Source organism: Nylanderia fulva, unplaced genomic scaffold (assembly GCF_048542155.1).
Source record: "Nylanderia fulva isolate GAGA-0341 unplaced genomic scaffold, ASM4854215v1 Scaffold21, whole genome shotgun sequence".
Lineage (NCBI taxonomy): Eukaryota > Metazoa > Arthropoda > Insecta > Hymenoptera > Formicidae > Nylanderia > Nylanderia fulva.
The window spans coordinates 988625-1011516 of NW_028190275.1; the positions used below are offsets into that span (position 1 = coordinate 988625).

A 22892-nucleotide genomic window follows, 5' to 3' on the forward strand; every position below is an offset into this window, starting at 1 on the left:
CATGTTAAATATTAATATGTAAAAAAGTCATCCATATATTTTTTTAAATTTTTCAAATGCGATCCTGTAACCTACCTTAAAAATCGCAATTGATCATAAAAAATAAATATTAATCATTACAGGTACGATCAACCGCAGTACACTGAAATCGAAGGACAAGCAAAAAGTGGATAGAACCGTCTCCACGGAATCGCTGGCTACGAAATCGCGAAACTCCAAACCGGAATTGAGCAGGTCCACGTCCGTGCCACGCGACCCTAACAAGAGCGCGGGATGGTTCAAGCTGAAGAGCAAGAAATCTCGCGCTTAAATTAGACGGCCATTGATCAATGCTAGTCTCTCGAATAAACGTAACTCTTGTAATCTCGTAGGCGATTAATAAGCGTCGATATCCGGCGCGCGCTGATTAATAACGATGCGATTAATTGATATAATATACACCGTTCTTATATATTTTTAACGTACACGAGGATCGATCACGATCGCGCGGGTTTTTAATTCCTTAATCGAGTAGCGCATAATTGCGGTAACAATATACAAATTGCTGTTAGCATGTTAATCGATTTCGCAAATTTATAAAATTTCTGTGTCACTCAAGACAAAGTTTTTGCATAAATGCACACATGTAACAATAAATTACTTACCCCAATACAAATAAATATACGTGAGGAAGCTTCGGGAATTAAGTTGATCGTCAAATTAATATTGTTATACTTTGCGTAATAAATGTAATACTTACTTCTTATAACAAAGATGATTGCAAAAGAAATATAATCAAATATATAAGTTCTTGAAGCATAAGTTTAAATATAAAGTGTGTATTCTAAAATGAGAATTTTCTCAATATATTAAATGCTATATTTTAAAAGCCTTCTCTCTGCCAAATTTAAAGCATTAAATTTGTACACATGATGAGAATGCATTTTTAAAACATTTTGATACATTTAATTCACGTATTGTGAATTAACCATTTCATTGTGTATTAACTTTTGAGACTCTTTACAGACTCAACAAAAAGTAATTTTCTCATTTCATGTTTTCATATAATTATGTGTTGCACACCTCATGAGAAATTAACGCGTCACTTCATTCTACCGTGAATCAGAGTGCCATTATCATTTTTTTTTTTTTTACATTTCTATATGTACTAGCTTTAATTCGAAAAGAAAATGTTTTCAATATTTTATCGCGACAGTTGAAAAAATATAAAACCGGGCAGTATGTACGACAATAATTTTCCTGTTCATAAATCAATTTCTTCTCTGCATGTGCTTATTGTGTATATATTTTTATATTAATAATAATTTTTAATTAATTTTTACTTGAACTTATCGCGTTTTTATATAAACTCTTGTCGCGCTACATTTGTGGATCACAGATTACAGTTATAATACAGTTATAATACTGTTTGCAAACTTTTCATTTGAGAAATATTTTTGCCATTTTCGATAACTGTATGTAAAGAAGTAAAACACGCAATGTTAAACATTATCTGTTGCACTGTGATACGCTTTTGCGTGTGGACAAAGAGATAAATTAACTATGGCAACATAAATAGTCATCTTGCACCATAGCAATTATTTCATTCCTACTCGGTGCTACTTACGAGTGTATGTGTACATATAAATCATCAAATGATTTGCATGTAAATATCATGAATATATATATATTAACAATATTGTATGTAATTGCCAATAAAATCTATTATGTATTAATATAGACATTACTTTTTTTATATGCATAAGATGCGTTAAATAAGTAGAAATGCGCGAAAACTGAGAACGAGTTATATTTTGTGTAACATGATTAATAAAATAAATCATATATCATATCATCATATAATAATAATAAAATATATTAAATATATATTCCATGAAATCATGAAATCAAGCGTGATTTGTCGCTTTTGTTTTATTGGAATGATTATATGTGTTACTCACATTGTGGAGGATTATATGTGTTACTCACATTATGCAGGATGGGTCTGGATTAATTGACAGGCTATGGACGGACAGCAACAGGAAGGATAACAATGCACTATTATTGTCTTAAATATGTAAGTCCACAGTTTTCTGCATTTTATCCCAACAGCACAATGTTGTTCCACACAGGATGAATAGCATTCCCAAATAAGTATCTAAAAGGAAAGCAAATCGTAAAGTAAATAATTTATTACAATTCCTTATAGAAAGATGAAAATAATTTCATACTCACTTTTATGCACTTTTTCCTCGCCCAGGAACCAGCCTGTGATTGCGGTGAATACAAAGGTAAGGGAGTTTGAAACTGGCACAGCTAGAGATATATCAGTGCTTTGCAGAGTAAGAAAGTATAGCACTGACCCGCACTGGTTAATGATGAACGGCAGCATATACTGTACAAAACAAAAAATCAATTATTAGTTTTATGTTTAGTTTGATATACAATTATTAGTATAAAATTATTAAAATCTTAAGTATTAGAAACAGAAAGATGACAAACCTTCAAGTTGGTAACGAGAAACGTGAATTCCTTGATAAATTGTCCATAAATAGAGGTAGCCTTGACTTTTTCCAAGCCTTGCGCACCTTTTTTTATAAATGGATTTGTTACTCCCCAAAGAACCGCCACAAGGCACAAATATAAGATAGAATCTGTAATATAAATAAGACATATTAGCACATCTTTTCAATTTTTTAATTTTTGTTTGTAAAAAAAATAAGTAAAAAAATTTATCAAAAATAATGAAGTCACCTATAGTAGCACCCATTTTTGGTATTTGTATAACATGAAATATCACTCGCGTAATGCAAATTGCAAGATTTCGTTTAATAATTCGATACGAATTCTATTAATAATATAAATTATACATCGCGAATATCAAAGGTAGGTTAGAAACCAACGATAAAGGTTAGAAACACACACCTCAACTACGCGCTATTTCGAATAGAAATAGAACTCGCATCATTTTAAAATCGCGCCATTACTAAATTGTCGCATGACGAATGAAAGGACGCACAGCCAACTTCAAATTGATCGACCCGAAGAAATGGTTCCCGCAAACGCGAACCGAAATTGTCGACGAAAAAGTCGCGATATTGATACAAAATTACGATTGCACACGATCTCTAATATATCACGAGAAATGCCCGACGATTCTACGCAATAATTGATTACACGCAAGGTCCATTGTACGAAAATAATTACGAGAAATGCATTAAATACGGAGCGATAAAAATACGACCCGGCAACGCGTGACTGACTCGGCGATTCGAGAGCTATCGAAAAGCAAGATGGCGATTCGAGATCTATCGAAGGGCGAAATTGCGATTCTCGAAGTACCAAAGCGATCGCTGAGAAAAGTGAAATAATAAATAATGCAAATAATACTCGAAATATTTCAGCAAATGTTTGTAGATGTTTGTATGAAATATAAAAATGATTTAAATACACATATACAACGAAAAGCAAATATTTCGATTCAAAGTATCAAAATAATCGAAAAAAGTAGCATAATAAAATATGCAAAAATATGTAAAAATATGCAAATAATAGCCTGTATAACTCAAAATACTTTAGTGAGCATCTGTAAATATAGAAATAATTGAAATATACACATATATGCAGCGAATTATTATAAAAATTTATCAAAATCCGTTGAAAATTAATGGTAGAACGAAGACATGTACCAACCTCGCTACGATGCACACGTTGCACTTCAGATGCATTTCGGCAAGAAAATAACACAAAATACGCGAAGACTTCAAGCATTTCGCACGCGTATAAAAATTATGGATCGATAGATACCAAAATTACAGCAGTAATGATGTTTCGTGATAATAAATTTGGACGATGAATGTCGGACGCTTCAGGAACGTTGCAATAGTTTTTGGCGCGCGAAATGCTGTGTCGTCACTGTGACATTACCATGACTAGAGATCTAACCAAGAGTGTGTACTACCATTTTCAAAATATTAATATATTCCGTTATCCAATGAGCTGATTGGCGGATACATTTACTGTTTACTTTTTACAAACATAGCAATTTCAAATCTAAAAATCTATATACTCTTTTCATCGAATAACCAATATAATTACATAAACTTTTCATCAGACATGTAATGTCGACTTTTCAGAATTCTAAAGAAACTAAATTCTATAAATATTTATGATATATACTTTTCAAAATATAGTAATATATTAATATATTTATATACTAATATAACAAATTTTCTAAAATTATATATTATGTTATTAGCAAGAGCAAAATGTTCAATATGTTCTTACTATAATTTAAAATGTTCTTACTAATTCAAAATGCTCTTACTATATTAAAAAAAATAATGAAAAGTTTAATACTTTAACTTACAACAAGATTAATTTACTGACAAATGTTCAATTGTTTCTAATTGTTCCATTTCTATCTTTTTATAAGAGTCATATTGTACTCGTAATCGTTCCAGTTCCATGGACTTTTCTAAGATTAAAGCCTGTAACAAAAGAATAAACTGAAATCGATCGAGAACAAATAAAATGTACATTATTATCAAAATCCTTGTCATTATTTCAAAACCTGCATCTGTTGCTTCTGGGCTTCTCTTTGTTTTTCAATGGAACGTAGCACATTCCTTGCACCAATTGTTTTCATTTTCTCAATCTCTACTTTCTTCCCTAAATTGTCCAAAATTTTTATAAAATCATCAGAATTTTTCTCAAAATCGGTAATCTCTGCAAAGTAAAAAAAATTCAGTTATTATAATAATTGATAAATATGTTTAAATCAAATTCAAATCATAACAAGAGTGCAATCAGCAATTAAATAAAATGTATATTTTTGTGCATAATTTTAAGAAGTGCTTGATTCCCTAATATTAATTAACTCGTTTAATTCATATGTTACACAACGTTATAATACATTGATTTGTATTTCATTTTTATATATAAAAAAATGTCAAGTTTATTCGTTTCGCGCCACAATGATCAATGGAGATCGCATTCAGGCGTGAATAATTAAGCGTTCCAATCAACGAGAGACAAGATTGGTATATTCATTAACACAATTATAAATTACAGTAATTGCTACCCTAATGTACAGACATGCGTTTTTCTCACGCATTCATCGAATAAATAGGAAATACAAGTGAAGATTCGTGCTGCTAGTAGAAAAAAAACAATCAGGTGAGTGTCAAGAGAAACGGACTTCATCGACATTGTTCGTCGACACCGCGAGCTAACATGACTTACTGGACACGAAATTTTGACACTCGTCCTTCAGTTTGTTGGTTTGATTAGCGGCTTCTGGCTCTAAAACGCGTATCTTGCTCAAATCATCGATGTAAATACCATATTTCGTCAACGAGTCCGCCATTCTTCTTCTTCTTCTTACGTCTGGGGTAATAAAATTACACGAGATATACTTCATTCGGAATAGACGATTCTGATTGGTCCAAGTCAGCCATTATTTATCGATTATTCGATTAGTCGACGATAGATGCGATCCAGCATGAACATGTCGCGCGACTCTCTTGACAGTTCTTATATACCATGATTGAAGGCTGCTGTCGCACTCGGCGCATTCGCCGTTAGTTCTGGTTAGTTAATATAATAGCAGTATATAGTTCTCTCCGCGTTGATAATGAGCTGGTAATGAATGAGAGAAAATAAAGCGACAAGCGGACACGTTGAGATCCGCGTCTTCTTCGCTTTCCTGATGTCAGCGAATATAGAGGAACAGCTGATCGATGTCACATAGAGCACGCTAACCGCGCGTTGTCAGTTGTCACGTCGTTTCGTCGCGAGACGTTTCCTTAGTATCTGTCGATTGTGTACACACACGCAGCATTCCTGATTATATCAACAAAATCGATATACGGTTGCTCTTCTTACGGTCGCGCGGCGTCGCGTCAGTACTTGCCTCGGCTTTGCCAGGTTCATTCGCCAAGGGTTCGTTATGTCGGGCGAGCACAAGACGGGAATTAAATATCCCTCGGAGTATGTCAAATTGAACATCGGAGGCTCGCTCCATTATACCACGTTAGGCACTTTGCAAAAGCATGATACTATGCTACGTGCTATGTTTAGCGGTCGCATGGAAGTGCTCACCGATTCCGAAGGTGAGGTATCGTGCGATATATATTTTGGATTATAATAGTTTTTTAAATCGATCACTCTCCTACAAAGTAGACGGTAAAATATATTGATTTTTTTAGCTCGATCTTGAATAAAAATGATGATTTTATCTCCTAAGAATTCTTTGAACGCTCCACTTGATATTTTATCTGAACCTTTGATTTACATACTTTTTCTTTCTGTCTGTAGGCTGGATATTGATTGATCGGTGCGGCAAACATTTCGGGACAATTTTGAATTTTTTGCGAGACGGTTCAGTCCCATTGCCAGAAAGTACAAAAGAAATGGCAGAGCTACTAGCCGAAGCAAAGTACTACTGTATCAGCGAGCTGGCTGAGTCTTGTGAACAGGCGCTTCTTCGGAAAGAACGTGAAGCAGAACCCATCTGCAGAGTTCCCCTTATCACTTCTCAGAAAGAAGAGCAGTTACTTATAAGCAATACTACTAAGCCTGTAGTCAAGCTGCTTATTAATAGACATAATAATAAATATTCCTATACGAGGTAATATAAAATATTTCTTAACAGTAGAAGATTGTTACGTTTTGTTGATTTTCATCAATTTTCATCAGCTTTTACAAGCATAAATTAAAGTACAATGATAAATTGATATAGAAATAATATTTCTTATATAACTTATAGATAAATAATACTCTAAATCCATAAAAAATGATAAGAAACAGTGAATAAAATTCATTATTCTTAATATTCTATTGTTGTAATTATAAGCTCATTAAAGAAAATTAATTTAATCTTTACAGTACATCAGATGACAATCTGTTAAAGAACATAGAATTATTTGACAAAATGTCACTTAGATTCAGTGGTAGAGTGTTATTCATCAAAGATGTAATCGGCTCAAGTGAGATTTGCTGTTGGACATTTTACGGACACGGTCGTAAAGTAGCCGAAGTCTGTTGCCATTCGATCGTCTATACGACTGATAAGAAGCATACAAAGGTAAATATCAGACAATGCATACAATAATATGATCATTCAATTGTTCATATCAGAATTGTGTAACAAACAATACTTTTAGGTTGAATTCCCGGAAGCTCGAATATACGAGGAGACATTGAACATTTTATTGTACGAGCATCGAAACGGTCCGGATCAAGAATTAATGCAGGCAACGTCTTCGCGCGGCGTGGTACCCTGTACGTCCGACGAAGAGGAGGGTGAGCGTTCAGGCTTGGCTCGCCTTCGTTCCAACAAACAAAACACCAACTGACCCAGTCTTGTTCTCCTCAGTCCACCACATACTGCGATTCTCAGCGTCGTTCGTTCTTTCAAGACACGAATCAATATAAAATAAGACAAAAATACGAAGTATACCAAGCACAAATACCATATGATACTTGGTTATTGTCTATCGGCCGAGTCAAATTTCTTTTTTTCTTTCATCCCTGTGCATAGAACACTAGAAGAAAACTAGAAACTTTGATCGGACGATTATCTCAATACATTTCTTACATTACAATCTTAATTTCGCGCATAATTCTGTTGAAAATATATCTAGAAAAAAATACACATCAACTCCGTAGTTAACGTAAAATGGAATGACAAATTTGTGTCTTTAAGTTTCTTCGCCTTTGCTATTCTTGTTATACAAGTGTGTTTATAAGTGTATATAAATGTGCGAATAAGAGAGTGGCATCTCCCCTTTATTAATTTCAATTTGTAAATCATATAAATGTAAACGCTTTACGCGTTTACCATTCATGTGCCAAATTGTTACATTAAATCCGCGACAGAAATAATCCAAGTTGCCATTCTGTGACTGATAAAATTATTTATGAATTTATACTCTATAACAACTTTTAAGCAGTCATTTAGATTAATCAAACTGTTACAAAAAATTTTTGTTCAAAACTAGAATTGTTATCTGTTGTATAAGTATTATTATTTTATTAATCATTATCGTTATCATTGTCTCATCATCATCACATCATTATTGCATTTTATGATTAATTATCAATTATTATATTATTATTCCTATATTATTATCTATATTATTACAGTAAAATCTTGTTTATATATTTTTTCTTATAAATTTGCATAATTTGATATCTTAATAAATGATTAAAATGTATTGTGTGTTATTTGTTTTTTTCTGTAGATCCAGAATTTTATTAAACTGCTTAAAGGATGATGTGGAGTAAACACTGCCAGTAAAATAACAAATCAAAATCTAATATCAGAAATGATTTTAAGAAGATGTGTATTAAATGTTATTTTAATTAAATTAGAAACCGTAAATGTATAAAATGTTAAATTACATGTTTGAAGATTTCCAACTTGAATGAATAATACAATAGGGCCCGGATAATTTTGGTATTTTCTCATATATTCATTCATCAACACAATTATGTCACTTTATGTCATAAAAGCTTATGTGGCAGACGCATCAATTTAATCTCACATGCTCGAGATCATTCGATACTTTGTGTATATATATACACAACTGTATTCGTATAAGAATGCAATTCAGTTTCATGCTATGATGGAGGTATTCGAATGTTTCCCTTTTCGGTCTTGGATTGCAAAAGTGATCCAGATCTTACAGTACATGTGATATATCTGATTTTAATAAACGAGCTTATTTTGAATTTTCTACTCTAATGTCATTCCAAACATATTATTTCACTGCTGCCAAGAATCTCCAAGTGACAATTGAAACCAAAGTGTTTTGGAAATCAATGCGAATACCAATATTTATTGATTATAATATAACGTAAAAATCATTAGTTTTTCATTTTGCGATAGAATAATAATAATAAGAGATAAGTTTGCTCAATTTTTCGAAAGTGTTAAATGAGTAAAGATGGAATGTACAGAAACAATTACAGACTGTGTGAGTTACACTGGCATAAATATATATATATTAAAATGTATACAAAGGAAAAATATGTATATATATATTTTTTTCGTGTTTTTTAAAATACGATCTGTAATCCCCCCCCCCCCAAAAAAAAAAAATTAATAAAGGGACCATATATATTGTGCGTTACATCTGCATTGTAGGATTTATTCATATCTCTGTAATATGTACGTTATACATTGAATCGAATATATCTATGTTGAATAAAATAATTTACAAGTTTTTCTGTCCCTTTTGTACGATTTTACAAATAACAAATTGTGAGATGAAACAGATAACAAATAATAGGATATATATCATGAAATATACCTTTCAAAATTTTTTAAATATGAGAGAAATATTACAACTATAAAATCAAAAATTAAAAAGATACAAGTATTAAAATAGAAACAGAACATGATACATTCATGGTAACGAATATGAATATTAATTGGACAAGTAGTAAAGCTAATTCTATACATCATACAAAGCCAGATTTGTTATTTGCTCAAATACATATATTGACATATAATAAAATTATTTAAGAAAGAAATTGAATATTATTGGACGTAAAAAACGACAGCTTGAGCTTTCTGCAAACTTTTGGAACATTTCTCCCAAATTTATATGCTTAAGAATATAATCCATACTTATTTTTTTCAAGCAGGAAGAAAAAATGAAAATATTAAAAGGATAGAAAATGGAAATAAGAGATTGATTCAAGTGTGACATGTATTATGAAACAAGGTATTATTATACATAAATGTATATATGATGAAGTTTGCAGTTAAAGACAGTATTTGGGGCGCAAACCTTTCTTCTTGAGACGGAATCGAATATACATACGCATGTTGCGAAGGTTGTCAACCCCTGAATTGGAAAGGCACATCAGTTCTTTCTGGATGACACTAGAAGTGTGTCGCACATCTAGTATCGATACGCTACTGATCACCTTGCAAACGGTGTTTACATGAGAGTATCGTTAATTGCTTCTGTATTTTTAATTATAAATAATATTTCTTCGATAAAATTACTGTCTACACTAACAATCGCGATTACACGTGAGCATCGACAGAAGAATCTATATTGGCGGCAAATGACAAATATCGCAAAGATGTCATTGGGTCGATTCACTATTCTCAGATTTCTATCTTCTACATTCATCTCTCGTCAAATTTTAATGTAATTATGAATTTCTACAATGAAAGAAAACAGAAATTTTCTATTCTTGCGACTGAATTGGAAACCTCTCTACAACGTGAAAGTCTTAATAGAAGTCTTAATATGTAAAAAAAAAAAAAAAAAAAAAAAAAGAAATATCGTTGACGGTAGATTTCTATTTGCTCAAATAATATTGCCTATTTATGGTTAATGTATATTAACCGTGTAACGCAAGCTTCGATAAAATTTGCAAGCATGCGATGAGTACTGTAATTAGCGCACGTATCCAGATAATTTAACTATTTTGAATAAAATCGTAATTTTCTCAGACAAATGTTTTACAGACACAATGTCTGTGTTTAACATGCGCTTCGTCAATCTATTCATGGGTAAATATTGGATGGAGGAGCGTGATGTAGGCATATTTTAAATATATCTAAGAGCAAAAAAAATTTACACAAAATTTTCATCTAATTACTGTTAAAAGCTTTTCTTTTCAATAAATTACCGAAATTTCATATTTTCAATAGCTATACAAGAGATATATTTGCTCTCAGATATAATATGTTCTGCCTTCTATTTCGTATTTGTTAGAATACTATTTTACACTTATTATAATACTACAATATTTCGCATTTATCAGAAAAAATTTTGCAGCTATGATGTCACAGACATACTCTGCATTTAGCAAAGTACTATATAGATGTATTATGAAGTAAATATCGTGATAATTAATTATATTTTAAATTTATCATAATTTTATATCTCACAACTATAATGCGTTTGTGTAATTACCACTTTCAGCTCTGCAATTTTAATCATTTCCACAAACGCCTTTGATGTTTTCTCAAAGCTCTACAATACATCTATACAAGACTGTATAAATTTACAAAAAACACATTTTTGACATATGCGAATTTTCAAATTTAGGTAATTCTAAAATACGGAGCTTTTGACGTAGTTTAACGCGAGTACATCATTTTTTGTATTTCTTTAACATTATCATTAATACAAGATCACAAATTGGTAACGCGTTATACGCAATTGTCTTAATTATAATAGTTAAGTTTAAACATCTTAAGGCTATTTGCACACCCATCCATTCAACCACTATATACCCAGGGAAATTCAAAAATAAATTCTATTTCGTAAAAATAAAGAGATAATGTATTGACTTACAAATAGAAGTTTTATATAGTCTACATTTATAAATATATACATTTATACTATGTGTGTAATCCTTAAAAACTCAAGGAATATACTTTGTAAGTGCAGCTGGAGCAGATGGGATGATATATGAAAAAAATCTACAACTTTTATTTTCATTATCAAACGCAAATATGTGATAATCTTAAACTCATATATATTGTTAATTTAAACATAGCATATTATAATAATCAGAGAAATTATTATAATTTGAAATAAATGACGCAATGATACAAATATATTTTATTATTTTATTCGTTTAATCTCTAAATATAATAAATTTATTTATAAAACTGTGTTTTTGTTTCTCCACTTTTGTATAGGTGCAAAGTTTATTCCTACTACTACATTTTGAGAAATAATTATTTTATTAGTATCTTAAAATAATACCTTTTGTAAATTATATACTTATTAAAAAAGTAACAATGTAACAAATTTTATAAGATAAAAATTGTATTAAATGTAAAATGTAAAAAAAAAATCTAAATGGAATCTATTACGCATACAAATTCTCATTGGTATCATTGCATCATATAAATAAAATAATTAATAAATCTCAATTAATAAATGAAAGGATTATGATACTATATATTAAAAACAACTACAACTTATATAATAATGTTACAAGATTTATATAGTAAGTCTTATAAGATTTCCAGAGAATAAATGTACATTTTTTTATGTTAAAAATACGTATTATCTTTCATACTTTTGTGTCAGTAAATGCTTGTGAAGAAATGGATGAGAGATTTTCTATGAGTGTGTGTTCTATCAGGATTATGTTTTTTATCATTAGCATTTATATACACGAGACAATAAAAATATTAGCCCGTATATGTTGAATTTTTTTTCAACAATAAAATGCAAGATCAGAATTCAGATCGTATTCGAGAATATGAAATTATAATAGATATGACCAGTTCAAATGTTCTTCGTGTGTCATAAAATTATAAGAATATTTCAAAAATCTATATAATGGTATGAAATCGCGTTACATCTTCCGAATTTTTTTCCTCCTTTTAGATCGTAACAACTTTTTAATTTCTAATTTTTATAAGCTTTTAGAAAAGAGATTTTTGAATCTTTGCATGTGCATACAATCTTTGTCATATTTAGAAGGCTCAAAGGCTATCGAACAGTATTAAATATACACGACATACGATCTTGAGAGAGAAACTGAAACACTCTATACGTAATTATTTATTTTATCGTAATCAAAAACGATTTATGTGTGTCCACTAAGAAAACGACACTATATCATTCCCACGTGCTCCAATGGAGCAGTCTGTCAGCAGCAATCAACACATTAACACACCTTGCACTATTTCATATGCCTACTGCATAACTGCTGGTTCAGCTTTACACAGTAAGATGTTAGATAATTTTACATAAACTCACATTTATTTGTCCGCTTCCAGAGATCAGTTCATGACACGTGGTGACTCTTGATTTACATTGCTGCCTCGGTCTTAGCGCGTTTACAAGAGTTTACTGTGTTTTCTTCTGCGATGCACTCATTGTTTTCCTCAACAGTTGGTGAGACCGATCGCTTCTTCGCAACACATACCTCGGCAATAGTGTTACTTTTAACAGTTGTGTTTGCCGGTAATGTAAACTTAACTATTACGGCAGTCATGTTGTCGCAACCTGTTCCGTCACCAAGAGTATCCGGTGCAAGGCAATGATCAAACAGCTGAAATCAGATTTTCAATTTCAATAAGGAGAAAAGATACAAATATTAAAATAATTTTTTTACTTCAGTCTAATTGTAATTAGAAATTAAATTAACAAATAAATTTGCAAAAAAACAAAAGAGAAAATGATTTATGTAAAGTGTGTAAAACGCGATTCTTCCTACCTCTTCGCAGATTTTCGAGATGTTATCGTAATTTTGCGATAAACGAGTGCGTACGAACTGAACAACGTTTTGACTCGTCATAAAGTTCCATATACCATCGCACGCGAGGACCATAAACTCGTCTTTTTCCGGATCAATCGTAATATGCCTTACATCCGGCAAAGCGGAAATCATTTGTTCCTCAGCTGGTAATACCATATTTTGCTTATACGCATGATCGCCGAGCGCTCTTGAAAGATTGAGACCACCGTTCACTCTGCCATCGCCTGTAACTTCTCCACCTGCTTTTACTATGCGTTCCATTTCCGGGGCGTCTTCGGGTTTATGATCCAAACTAAGCTCGACTGCCTGGCCATCTCTACATAAAACACAACGAGAATCTCCAGCATTGGCTACATATAATTCATTTCCTTTGAGTATCGCTACCACTGCCGTGCATCCGCTGTCTGAACCAGGCTACAAAAAATATTACTTATATTTACAAGGGAAAATTTGTTTTCGTTATCAACATATGCTTTCTCTTTTCTTAATTTTACTATTATCTATAATAAGTGAAACAAGTTTTGATAAGTTTTATAGAAAAAAATCAATATATTGTACCTTATCTGTGTTCATCATAACATCAATTTCCTCATCAGAATCATCCATATCTTCTTCCTCTATTTCCTCATCATCATCTGTTTCGTCCTCGTCGACATCTTCCGTATCATCCTCGTCACTGCAAAACGATTTAAGAAATAAAAGACAGAACATTGTAATTTGAAGATAATGCTTAAAAATCATATATTTGTTCATTGAATGATGTAGGATTTTTATACCTTTCAGGAACACCATCAAACGTCTCATCGTTTTCATCATCGTCCTCGTCTTCTTCAGAATCATCACTGTCCTTTTTCAGTAAGCTTTGATAAAGATCCACACTCTGAACTCTTCTTCGACCACTGCTAGTTATCCGTTCTTGCTGACCTGCATCTCCATTTTCCACAGGAGTGCAGGAACTGCTCGATACATTGTCTCCACCACCACCCTTACTGCTATCCGCATCTCCAATCCTTTTTAATTCCGCGCCATTAACTTCCACCTCGTTCGCATTAGACTCCGCACATGGCGGCGTCTTGCAAGGACTCGAAACTTTCTCTTTCACGTCCTCCGAGCTGTCGGGCATATCCATAGATTTGGCAGGTTCCACATCCGCAGTAGATCCCACTGGTGGAGACACGTGAACGGTACTGCCATTGCTCGTCGTAGAGTCCAGCACTTGCTCAGCTTCATTGTTTGCTGGACATTCGGAGTCTTTTCGCTCAACTGTGCTAGATCCACACGGCTGACTGGAACTACTAACATCAGTCTCGTTTGTATTCCAGGCAGCCGCAGTCGACGAGGAGGATGACGACGAAGATGATGATGACGAAGGTGGTGGAGATGGTGACGATGAAGATCCCGCACCAAGAGACGAACAGCTCGCTTTCTCTCGTTCCCTTCGACCGCGCAGGAAAGGACTTGCAAATGCGCGCTTACCGCACTTCTCACCTTTCAAGTTCTTTATATGAGTACTCAACATCTCTGATTTATACTTTGCCATTACTTGCTCCAACGGCATTGTCGCCTCCATACACAGATTACTAACATTCTCTTCCTCATCTATACGCAATGTAATGTACGAAGACAATCTTATTAAAAGTTTACTCGTGCATGTAAGCAAAAGAAATAATTTGACGCTTGCAAAATGCGCAATTAGCAAGATTATTTGTATAAGAGTATATCCCGTAATAATGCATATCCTTAAGATGAAAAAAAACGCACCAGATTCGTTGTCGCCTTCTTTCTTCTCCACCGTTGACGTTCCCGCAAGTTCTTTAAGAATACTGACTACCTCTGGTTTTGTGAGAGTAGCATCGAAACCCAGAAAAGCATCTATTAAAGCTTGCCTGACGTCATCTTTCTTATAAGCTTCTGTCTGTTTGATAAAGTCAGGAAGATTACGTGCGCAATACGTTGCTACCTCATGTCCTCCATGACCATCGTATACAGCAAACAGCGAGCAATTGTCGTCAAAATCTATGCAACAATTGTGCGCATCCTACAAATAAACAATTGTAGTTAATAATTTCAACATTCTCTCTCGATGGGGTTTCTTTCTCTTTTATAAAAATCCTCATATTAAAATTTATCTTAATTTAACAATAAATCTCAACATAAATAAACAATCTGAAACAATTCCATTAATACTGCATACAATATTATCGTTCATAACAAACTAATAACCGATATATTTTATCGAATCCTACACGGTAACAAATAAATATTGCTCAATATGTACGAAAGAAATAACCGATAAGAATTACACATCTACATAAGAAGAGAGAAGATGAGAACTGCAATAATGACCGAATGCATCGCATTCCAAGGCGATATATCTGGTCTATGAATAAATAAGAGCGAAAACGCTGGTCGCGTCGTGCCCGGGGGGGACTCTCGGGCGTCGTCGCCAATGTCGCGATCCTCGCCGGTTTCGCCGGGCGGCCGGCGAGGAACGCGCGGCCCCGAATACTCGCCGTGAGCAGATAACGGTGAGCGCGCGCGCGCGCGAAATCTCCCGTTGCGCCTGTCGGGCGCCGTACTCGAGGACGGGCGGCACGACGTGCCGCTTCCCGCTTACCTCCTGGCTGATTCGCCAGCCCTGCATGGAGCTCGCGCCGTACGCGACATTCTTTCCTATTTCGTCGCTCGACTCCTTCTTCGTAATCGGCTCCGACAGGTACGCGCCCATCTTTCGTGATACCGGCTGGCCGTCGTCTCGCACCCGGAGGCGTCCGCGTAATACACAATCGTCGGCAATGTATCCCGCCAGGAAACAGAAAACCTCACACGATGAACGTGATATGCGCGGCGAACGGTCGTTAACTAGCCTCCCATGACCGGTTTGGCTTTCTGTTTTCCAGGACGCCGCTGGCGCCAGCTGGACCGTCGACACGACTCGGCGCGCGCTTTTCGCGCCAAACTTTAAGCGACGTGCGCATGTGAACGCGGAAACGCGGGCGACCGGATACGCCGCGCATTCCGCTCTATATCGAGATATAAGTCATGGCCGCCGTATTTTGTACGCGTCCGTTGTCGCGAGTGCCGTGTCGCGTGTCGATGATTATTTTATTCTGTAATAAAGAAAACTTTCTGTCGTATTTCGCGCGCGTATTACACTCTTTTCATTATTATATATTATCGTTTGACGTATATTTGTGTCAGGAATTAGGAACTCAAAGAATAATGCATCGCTGATGCATCTTGTCGATGTGGCCGATGTGATTTTTAATAAGGTATAATCATAATTTTTATTCAAAAAATCTATATATATATATATATATGATGATGATGATACTGACGATAATGATATATGATATACATATACATATTTATTTAGCATCAAATTTTAATGCTAAATAATAATTTTTTTTTTTTGTCAAGAAGACAGCGACAAGTATGAGTTGGCGTTGTTGCAGCGTGAAGTCAGCGTCGAATCGGCCGATTCGAATCTCCCGCTCTTCGCTCCGGCGCGGCGACGAGTAAGTACGCATTTCCACCGACAGATGTCGCACCTGTCAGCGGCGCAGTGGTGGGGATAATCGGAACGCGCGCCGGGCGCTCGAGTGCAAGCTCGAGCCCGCCAGTCGTTCGGCGCAGCTGGAGGAGGTTAGGTCGGGTCGTGTTCGTCGCGAATGTACGGCGCTTCACGGCGCACCGCGACGATCGTCGACGGACACCCCGTCGCAGCGGATACGCGTCGTCGAGTAGCGAGTAGTTTTTCACCCCGTCATCTCCGACCTCTCGCGCGCTCGCTCGCTGGCGAGGGTTCGTCGCGAGGGGCAAAGTCGATCGTTCTCCTCGTCGCAGTAACGGGGGCGAGCCTCTCCTCTCTCTCTCTTTCTCTCGCTGCACCCCGCTTCTTCATCCCCCGCGCGCGCCGACTCTCATCCCTTCGACGGCGTCTCATCGTCCCCGTCTGTAGCCGGTTATAACATAACGTCGCCCTCGTCTCTCGCTCGTGTGTGACATCGCACCTGTCATCGTGACCCGTCAATACAACCCCCAAACGGAGACGGAGGATAGCCAGCACCGTGTGTTCCCGGCCTAGTGACCTGACCTTGGATCGGCCCGACCAAGTATGTTACTTATTACTTATATATTTATTTATATCTGTCGCGCGATAATTTCTGCCAGGAAAGCTACATATATTTCTCGCGTTCAATATATATCGCGGCGATGCAGGGACTTGGTACGAAAATTGGTTAAGGCGGTATACAGTAGCAGCACGCACGCTGCTAATTCGGGGTGCTTAACGCGCGTACGTGTTACGGATAAGAGGATTTGCAGCTCGTGTCTGGTAGGCTTAAATTGCCTCAAATTCTCGATATCGATACCGTCTTTACCCGGCCTCTCTCTCTTTCTCGATAGGTTACATGACCGGTTAAATAAACCGCCATATATTGATCTTAAAGTGTGTCTATTATTGCGAATCTTCTTGCGGTTTCAAACGCTGCGTAGTTTTCAGAATGAATTATATAATGATTGTTTAATCGAAAATATTAAATTGAGAGAACTTTCCATCCAAAGATTCTACAACAATTATATGTCTCTTTCTTTTAATTCGCGCTTCGCGACGATTCGTGCATAAAATATCTGAAAAGTTCACTCCGAACGAAAATACAAGAATTCTTCGGCAAAATGAGTATCCTTAACTATGTATATGTTTGCAATTAAACTCTTTCCGTTTGTCCGCTATCACGCAAAGCCCGTTAGCAAGCTATTTAACCCCCCTCTACTCGCTCCACCGAGCGCCGTGTCTGACTCGACGCTCCGTCGTCTACTGCCTGTAGTTACAAGAGACCGTTTCTACTACTAACAGTCATTAATCTCTTTAGCCACGCAAAATATAGTCCCTCGCATAGACAAGCGATTATTTAGCTGAGTGGAATTATGAGAAAATTAATGACCTATTATGTGTTTTACAAATATGATTTTACATGTGCAATTAAAAATTTTTAATTACTAAAATAATAATTTACTTTTTACGATGATACGAGCAATTACCTTCACTTTTTCTCTGAATTTTTATCTATCGTTGTATAAGATTTACAATATGTATTTCGGGAATCAATCGAGAATTAAATGAGTTAAATGATGTAACATATAAATTATATATATACATAGATAATACATCGCGTGCGCGCCGAAAGGTTTCATTCAATTTATTCGCGCGTTGCTCCTATTTCGCGACAAGTTGCGAAGTGCCGTTGTAACAGGTCGATGGCAAGTGTCCAAATGCCAAGCAGAACAGGCATACGTAATCTTATAACATCAATTTTAATTATCTAGTTTGATCCGTTTATCTAGAAGTCATTACTTGTTCGATACAAACTGTTGCATATCCACAAATTCGCTCCAAGTACGCGGTAAACAATATTTTCAAGTCAGAGAAACACAAATCTAATTTCAAGAATATACTAGTAGGAAAACATTGTGCACAAATATGTTAAAGTTTCTGTCGTTTTATTTAAGTTAATCTTTAAAAAAGCAAAGCGGAGTTTATGTTATAAACTATCACGGAGAAAATTCTCTTTTAGAATTTATCCTGAAAATCATGGTAATTGTGGAACAATATGGTATTGGAAGAATTTTATAAAAGTTTCTCTGATAAGAAAATATTAATGAGAGAAACTCTTACAAAATTCTTCCAATATCATATGGTCTCACGATTACCATGATTTTCAGGGTAAATGCTAAGAAAAAAATTCTCTCTATGTTATATTCAAAAGTATAGTCGAACAGCAGCAGTAATTTTCCAAGCTTTTTTGGTTTTTATTTCTCCTTTATTCTACTATTAAAATTAATTTTCTCGCGCCAATCGGAATTTACGTATTACATTTTTTACGCGCGAAAATGTGATAAAATTACTTTTCGACTAAATCTCGCAACGCAGTTGATAAAATGATTGGGGGACGCGAGGAGCAAATCAATATCCGTTTTCTATCGCTCTCAAGATAACTTGCAATCATCTATGTATTTTGCGTTCTTTAATCTTAAATGAAAATCGTGTCATTGCATTTCTGTGAAAAATCTTTTCTTTATCTTATCAGTCGTAATATTTAGCGCAATTACATTCGAAATCAATTTTTTATTTACCCAGAAATATACAATCTTGTTTGAAAGATTGTCAATTTACACAATTGTTTATATACAGAACGAAGGAAGCGTCTATACAGAATAGAAAGATGCAATTTTTAATAATTATTTAATTTTTAAGAATTTTTAATAATAATTTTTTAATAATATTTCCTATAATAATTACCCTAATCGCAATAGCCATTCGTCCGGTTTCTGACGCAAGCTTGACATGTGGCACTGAAGCATCCGCTGGAACAATAACGCGTCAGCTTTTGACCGTTCGAACATTCGTAGTATTGAGTGCAATTCAAAACATCGTGAGATAACTTAATCGGTGGATAGCCATCCTTCGGATTTCCGGGACAATTGATGCAACCGGCCTCCTCCGGCCAGTCGCAGTACTGTTTCCATTTATTAAAATGCAATCTCTCCTTTAGTTCATTGTTTATAATAGGACAATCAAACAGATATCTTAAACCCGAAGCACACTTGTAGAACTTTGTGCAATCGGTTTCGTGCGCGAGATGAACGACCGTGTTATTCGCGTCACGAAGTGGACATTTTGTGGGAATGTCGACTAGATATTTCTCCCAAATTGATTCAGATTTATCTTGATCGAAATCTCTATTCGCGATAACGGTCCAAGCTGCCACGAAGACGAAAGCGATTACGTATATTCCTAAACATAAAAAATATAGTCAGACACATCAATGATAATACGATTGTAATTCAATAGAAAGAATATCAATTAATTATATAAATTTTAATTTTGACGAAAAAAGATTTTACAGAGTAAATATCTCGTCGTTTAATGCTTTTTTAACGATTTTATTATGAAAATATCTTAAATGTTTTAATATTTACCCCTCATTGTCTTTGCAATCCGAACTTGAAGAGAGGAAAACGTTTAATACTTGATTTATTTAAATGCGTAACTAACTAAAGTCGGGCGAACCGACTCTATAAGTACGCTTCACCTTATCACGAAAAACATGGATTATCTCTATTATATCTCTATCATTTTTCTTATATTTTTATCTTTATTATTTGTCTAAAAATTCTAAGATGTTTATCATTTTAATTAAATGTTTTTCAAGTTAATACAATCGTTGATTCTCGGATCTTCATTTCGTCTGAAACTGATACGAGAAAATAATCTAAAATCGCGACGACGAATGTATTCGTTTGACCTTTGACGCAAGGACCATTCTTCCCGTTGTCTTTGTGCCTTTCTCGACCATGTGGAAGCATTAATTAACGGTATTTTACCAGATACGAGTCCGCATGTCGAGCTACCGTAACATTTGAATATCCAGCAAATCATATAAACTAGTTTATTATTCGAGCTTCGTGTATCGCGAAAATTACAACAGCCGTGTTGCACCGCCCAAAAAAATTATTTATTTACGCATTGATACGTGAATGTTTTTTTACCTGTTATATATTCATTATTTGAGAAATAATGCAATGCTGAAAAGCATCACACTATCGCTATATAGCGATGTTGACAGATATCGCTAAAAATATACGATTTACGCAATCAAATTACAAATTAATTTCGGCAAACACAGAAGTTGAAATTGCATTTGCGTTTCTATTAAATTTCTATCCATTATTTGTTATTTTATTAACCTATTATTATTTCAACGAATTTGCATTACGAGAGCGCGCATTATTATTCTACGTGCACGGTTGTTAAACTAAACTACACGGTGTTCGCATATGAAAATTTCCATATCTATAATTCTCCGCTTTATCTTGCGAAGAATTGTAATACTGGCTGCTGCTTAGGAAAATAATTAAGTTTGTATCACGCGAGAATAGAAAAATGAGAACGAATTTATTTCGTCCAAGGAAGATTACATGTAAGAAATAAGAGCACACATTTCTTATTCGATATACGCGATTTCATTTCTATGAAACAAATGACAACTGATTTACTTGAATATCGATTTAAATATCGCTTTTCGTGAATTATTGTAAGAGAATTATAAAGATATTTTTTCTTTTTAGAAATTTCTGAAATTTGGAACCTGTAGCTTAGAGACTCGTTAATAGCAATTTCTTATAATATTCTTCTTTCAAATGTTACTAAATCTTTCATCAGCTAATAGTAAAGTTGATAAATTCGTTGGGAAATATGCGGGAGACAGCTTTCTTGAAACAGAAGTCGGAAAAGGAGGTTAATGCTTTTTTTCGAGCACTTGCAATGTTACCATATATGTATACGTTGGACGTCCGCGTCGTTTGTAAAACGGGTGGGTTAAAGGGTTTAAAGGGACAGAGAGAAAAAGAAGGAAAAAAAGAAAGAAAAAGAGAAAGAGAGAGTCACCAAGTATCAGGGAATATTTAAACTTCGGACGAAGCTTTTTCGAAGGCATCAGCCTCGAAGTTACCAGTACGTGATGTGCGATCATGACGATATAAAAGTAAACTTTGTTCCGATCGAACGCGAAGGAGACCTTCTCATGATCTTCGGTGCTCTTAAAAGCGTGCGTGTAAATGCAGCGTGCTCAAAGTTATAAGGCAAGGCTTTTACATCTTCCTTCTTTTTTTTAAACTGAAAGGAAAGCAAAATATTCCAAATCTTGTTACATATATGTAGTGAAATTATTTAAATAAAATATTGCTATACACACACTACGAAAAAAAGAATAATATTTTGATTGTTATTGTAACAAAATTGTACGAAATAGTAGATAGTATTGATCGCTGATAAAAACGCATTTGATAATATTAAATTCAATGGGCAGTGTGGAAAATTGCATCCATCATCTATTTTGTCACAATCAAAATAGTACAAGAAATTTGAACATGATTGATTAAAGCACTGTCAAGTTTCGCGAAAACTTCGCAATTTATATCGCAGTTTTCTCTCTCTCTCTGCTCTTCTTCTCCGTAATTTATTGATGGCAGAATAATCCAAAATTTCTTGGACTTCTTTTATAATGAAGTTTACGTGTTTGTTGTTCTCATGTTCTCTCATCCAATAATTATTTGTCATGTATTAAATATCTAATATGTCACCATCTAACATTAAAAATACAACACACAATGCAATAAAACTGTCTTATCATTTATTCAATCTTGAGATATCAAGTATAATATCCTCTATATTTTTACGGTATTTGGAATTTATTTGATATTTTCTTTTTTTCTGAGAAAATTCTTAAAATATTTAAATTCAACGCAAGATATACTGCCATCGAAAAACTGTACTTTCGATCCTTCTTGACCTCTGACCCGTAAGAAATGACCAGTCTTGTGCCAAAGCACTTCTTTTTTCTTTTTCGTATGCGATGGGATTCCTTCGGTGATGTCCGTCGAAGTGAACGACATCCAGGTCGGTCGGAAACGCGGTAAATCCTTCGATTTTTTAGTAAAACTCTTCGCGAGATGCTGCGCCACATTCTCATGTAGCTCGCAAAATCCGCTTTTTTTATATATGGCTTTATATTTGACGTGATAGCCTGATCTTAATTTTCTACGTTTTATCAAAGAGAAAGTCATTTCATGTAATCATTCGGAAAACACATTTCTAT

General features: G+C 34.5%; 7 protein-coding genes across 9 annotated transcripts in view; 3 read left to right on the plus strand and 4 right to left on the minus strand.

Moving 5' to 3' along the window:
- Nucleotides 1-1715, plus strand: part of blo (bloated) — a 116916-nt gene extending 115201 nt beyond the window's left edge. Inside the window, 1 exon segment of the mRNA XM_085482622.1 lies at nucleotides 123-1715. Within this exon segment, the coding sequence (XP_085338748.1) occupies nucleotides 123-310 (188 nt within the window). The 3' untranslated portion in view covers nucleotides 311-1715.
- Nucleotides 1716-1773: 58 nt separating this feature from the next.
- Nucleotides 1774-3258, minus strand: LOC114936553 (transmembrane protein 234 homolog). The gene is made up of 4 exons (XM_029309793.2): nucleotides 2734-3258; nucleotides 2482-2633; nucleotides 2215-2374; nucleotides 1774-2137 (listed from the first exon to the last, which is right to left on the minus strand). Exons 1-4 carry the CDS (start codon nucleotides 2747-2749, stop codon nucleotides 2049-2051), a joined length of 417 nt encoding a protein of 138 aa, XP_029165626.1. The 5' UTR covers nucleotides 2750-3258; the 3' UTR covers nucleotides 1774-2048.
- IFT20 (intraflagellar transport 20) lies at nucleotides 2568-5388 on the minus strand. Of its 2 annotated transcripts, XM_085482623.1 has the most exons (4): nucleotides 5224-5388; nucleotides 4553-4707; nucleotides 4349-4469; nucleotides 2568-2633 (listed from the first exon to the last, which is right to left on the minus strand). In XM_085482623.1, the coding sequence occupies exons 1-3, from the start codon at nucleotides 5345-5347 to the stop codon at nucleotides 4356-4358; spliced, it is 393 nt and encodes a 130-aa protein (XP_085338749.1). In that variant the 5' UTR covers nucleotides 5348-5388; the 3' UTR covers nucleotides 2568-2633; nucleotides 4349-4355. The 2 variants fall into 2 exon arrangements, with proteins under 2 accessions (XP_085338749.1, XP_029165625.2); XM_029309792.2 differs by lacking the exon at nucleotides 2568-2633 and having other exon boundaries at nucleotides 3943-4469.
- A 188-nt stretch (nucleotides 5389-5576) lies between these two features.
- On the plus strand, nucleotides 5577-9116 carry LOC114936551 (BTB/POZ domain-containing adapter for CUL3-mediated RhoA degradation protein 3). Its single transcript, XM_029309791.2, has 4 exons — nucleotides 5577-6092; nucleotides 6298-6610; nucleotides 6868-7066; nucleotides 7146-9116. The coding sequence occupies exons 1-4, from the start codon at nucleotides 5930-5932 to the stop codon at nucleotides 7335-7337; spliced, it is 867 nt and encodes a 288-aa protein (XP_029165624.1). The 5' UTR covers nucleotides 5577-5929; the 3' UTR covers nucleotides 7338-9116.
- A 564-nt stretch (nucleotides 9117-9680) lies between these two features.
- LOC114936554 (putative protein phosphatase CG10417) lies at nucleotides 9681-16151 on the minus strand. Of its 2 annotated transcripts, none has more exons than XM_029309794.2 (6): nucleotides 15851-16151; nucleotides 14995-15271; nucleotides 14010-14832; nucleotides 13792-13909; nucleotides 13192-13647; nucleotides 9681-13026 (listed from the first exon to the last, which is right to left on the minus strand). In XM_029309794.2, the coding sequence occupies exons 1-6, from the start codon at nucleotides 15959-15961 to the stop codon at nucleotides 12784-12786; spliced, it is 2028 nt and encodes a 675-aa protein (XP_029165627.1). In that variant the 5' UTR covers nucleotides 15962-16151; the 3' UTR covers nucleotides 9681-12783. The 2 variants fall into 2 exon arrangements, with proteins under 2 accessions (XP_029165627.1, XP_029165628.1); XM_029309795.2 differs by lacking the exon at nucleotides 15851-16151 and adding an exon at nucleotides 15537-15735.
- Nucleotides 16152-16848: 697 nt separating this feature from the next.
- Hs3st-A (Heparan sulfate 3-O sulfotransferase-A) overlaps nucleotides 16849-22892 on the plus strand; it is a 46751-nt gene continuing 40707 nt past the window's right edge. The window contains 1 exon segment of the mRNA XM_029309799.2: nucleotides 16849-17348. The gene's annotated coding sequence lies outside the window, so the exon portion shown is untranslated.
- Nucleotides 19341-20299, minus strand: LOC114936558 (peritrophin-1-like). The gene is made up of 3 exons (XM_029309800.2): nucleotides 20215-20299; nucleotides 19535-20029; nucleotides 19341-19440 (listed from the first exon to the last, which is right to left on the minus strand). Exons 1-2 carry the CDS (start codon nucleotides 20219-20221, stop codon nucleotides 19536-19538), a joined length of 501 nt encoding a protein of 166 aa, XP_029165633.1. The 5' UTR covers nucleotides 20222-20299; the 3' UTR covers nucleotides 19341-19440; nucleotide 19535.

Excerpts from the sequence above, each read along its gene's own strand:
- LOC114936553 (XM_029309793.2), bottom strand. Across the intron at positions 2,375-2,481 it reads TTCTCGTTACCAACTTGAAG|TATATGCTGCCGTTCATCAT; the intron begins GTTTGTCATCTT and ends TGTTTTGTACAG. Across the intron at positions 2,138-2,214 it reads CGAGGAAAAAGTGCATAAAA|ATACTTATTTGGGAATGCTA; the intron begins GTGAGTATGAAA and ends CTTTCCTTTTAG.
- IFT20 (XM_085482623.1), bottom strand. The coding sequence starts at position 5,347 with ATGGCGGACTCGTTGACGAAATATGGTATTTACATCGATGATTTGAGC. Across the intron at positions 4,708-5,223 it reads GTGTCAAAATTTCGTGTCCA|AGATTACCGATTTTGAGAAA; the intron begins GTAAGTCATGTT and ends TTTACTTTGCAG. Across the intron at positions 4,470-4,552 it reads CCCAGAAGCAACAGATGCAG|GCTTTAATCTTAGAAAAGTC; the intron begins GTTTTGAAATAA and ends CTTTTGTTACAG.
- LOC114936551 (XM_029309791.2), top strand. The coding sequence starts at position 5,930 with ATGTCGGGCGAGCACAAGACGGGAATTAAATATCCCTCGGAGTATGTC. Across the intron at positions 6,611-6,867 it reads AATAAATATTCCTATACGAG|TACATCAGATGACAATCTGT; the intron begins GTAATATAAAAT and ends TAATCTTTACAG. Across the intron at positions 7,067-7,145 it reads CTGATAAGAAGCATACAAAG|GTTGAATTCCCGGAAGCTCG; the intron begins GTAAATATCAGA and ends CAATACTTTTAG.
- LOC114936554 (XM_029309794.2), bottom strand. The coding sequence starts at position 15,961 with ATGGGCGCGTACCTGTCGGAGCCGATTACGAAGAAGGAGTCGAGCGAC. Across the intron at positions 14,833-14,994 it reads AGAAGGCGACAACGAATCTG|ATGAGGAAGAGAATGTTAGT; the intron begins GTGCGTTTTTTT and ends CATTGCGTATAG. Across the intron at positions 13,648-13,791 it reads TTATGATGAACACAGATAAG|CCTGGTTCAGACAGCGGATG; the intron begins GTACAATATATT and ends TATTTTTTGTAG.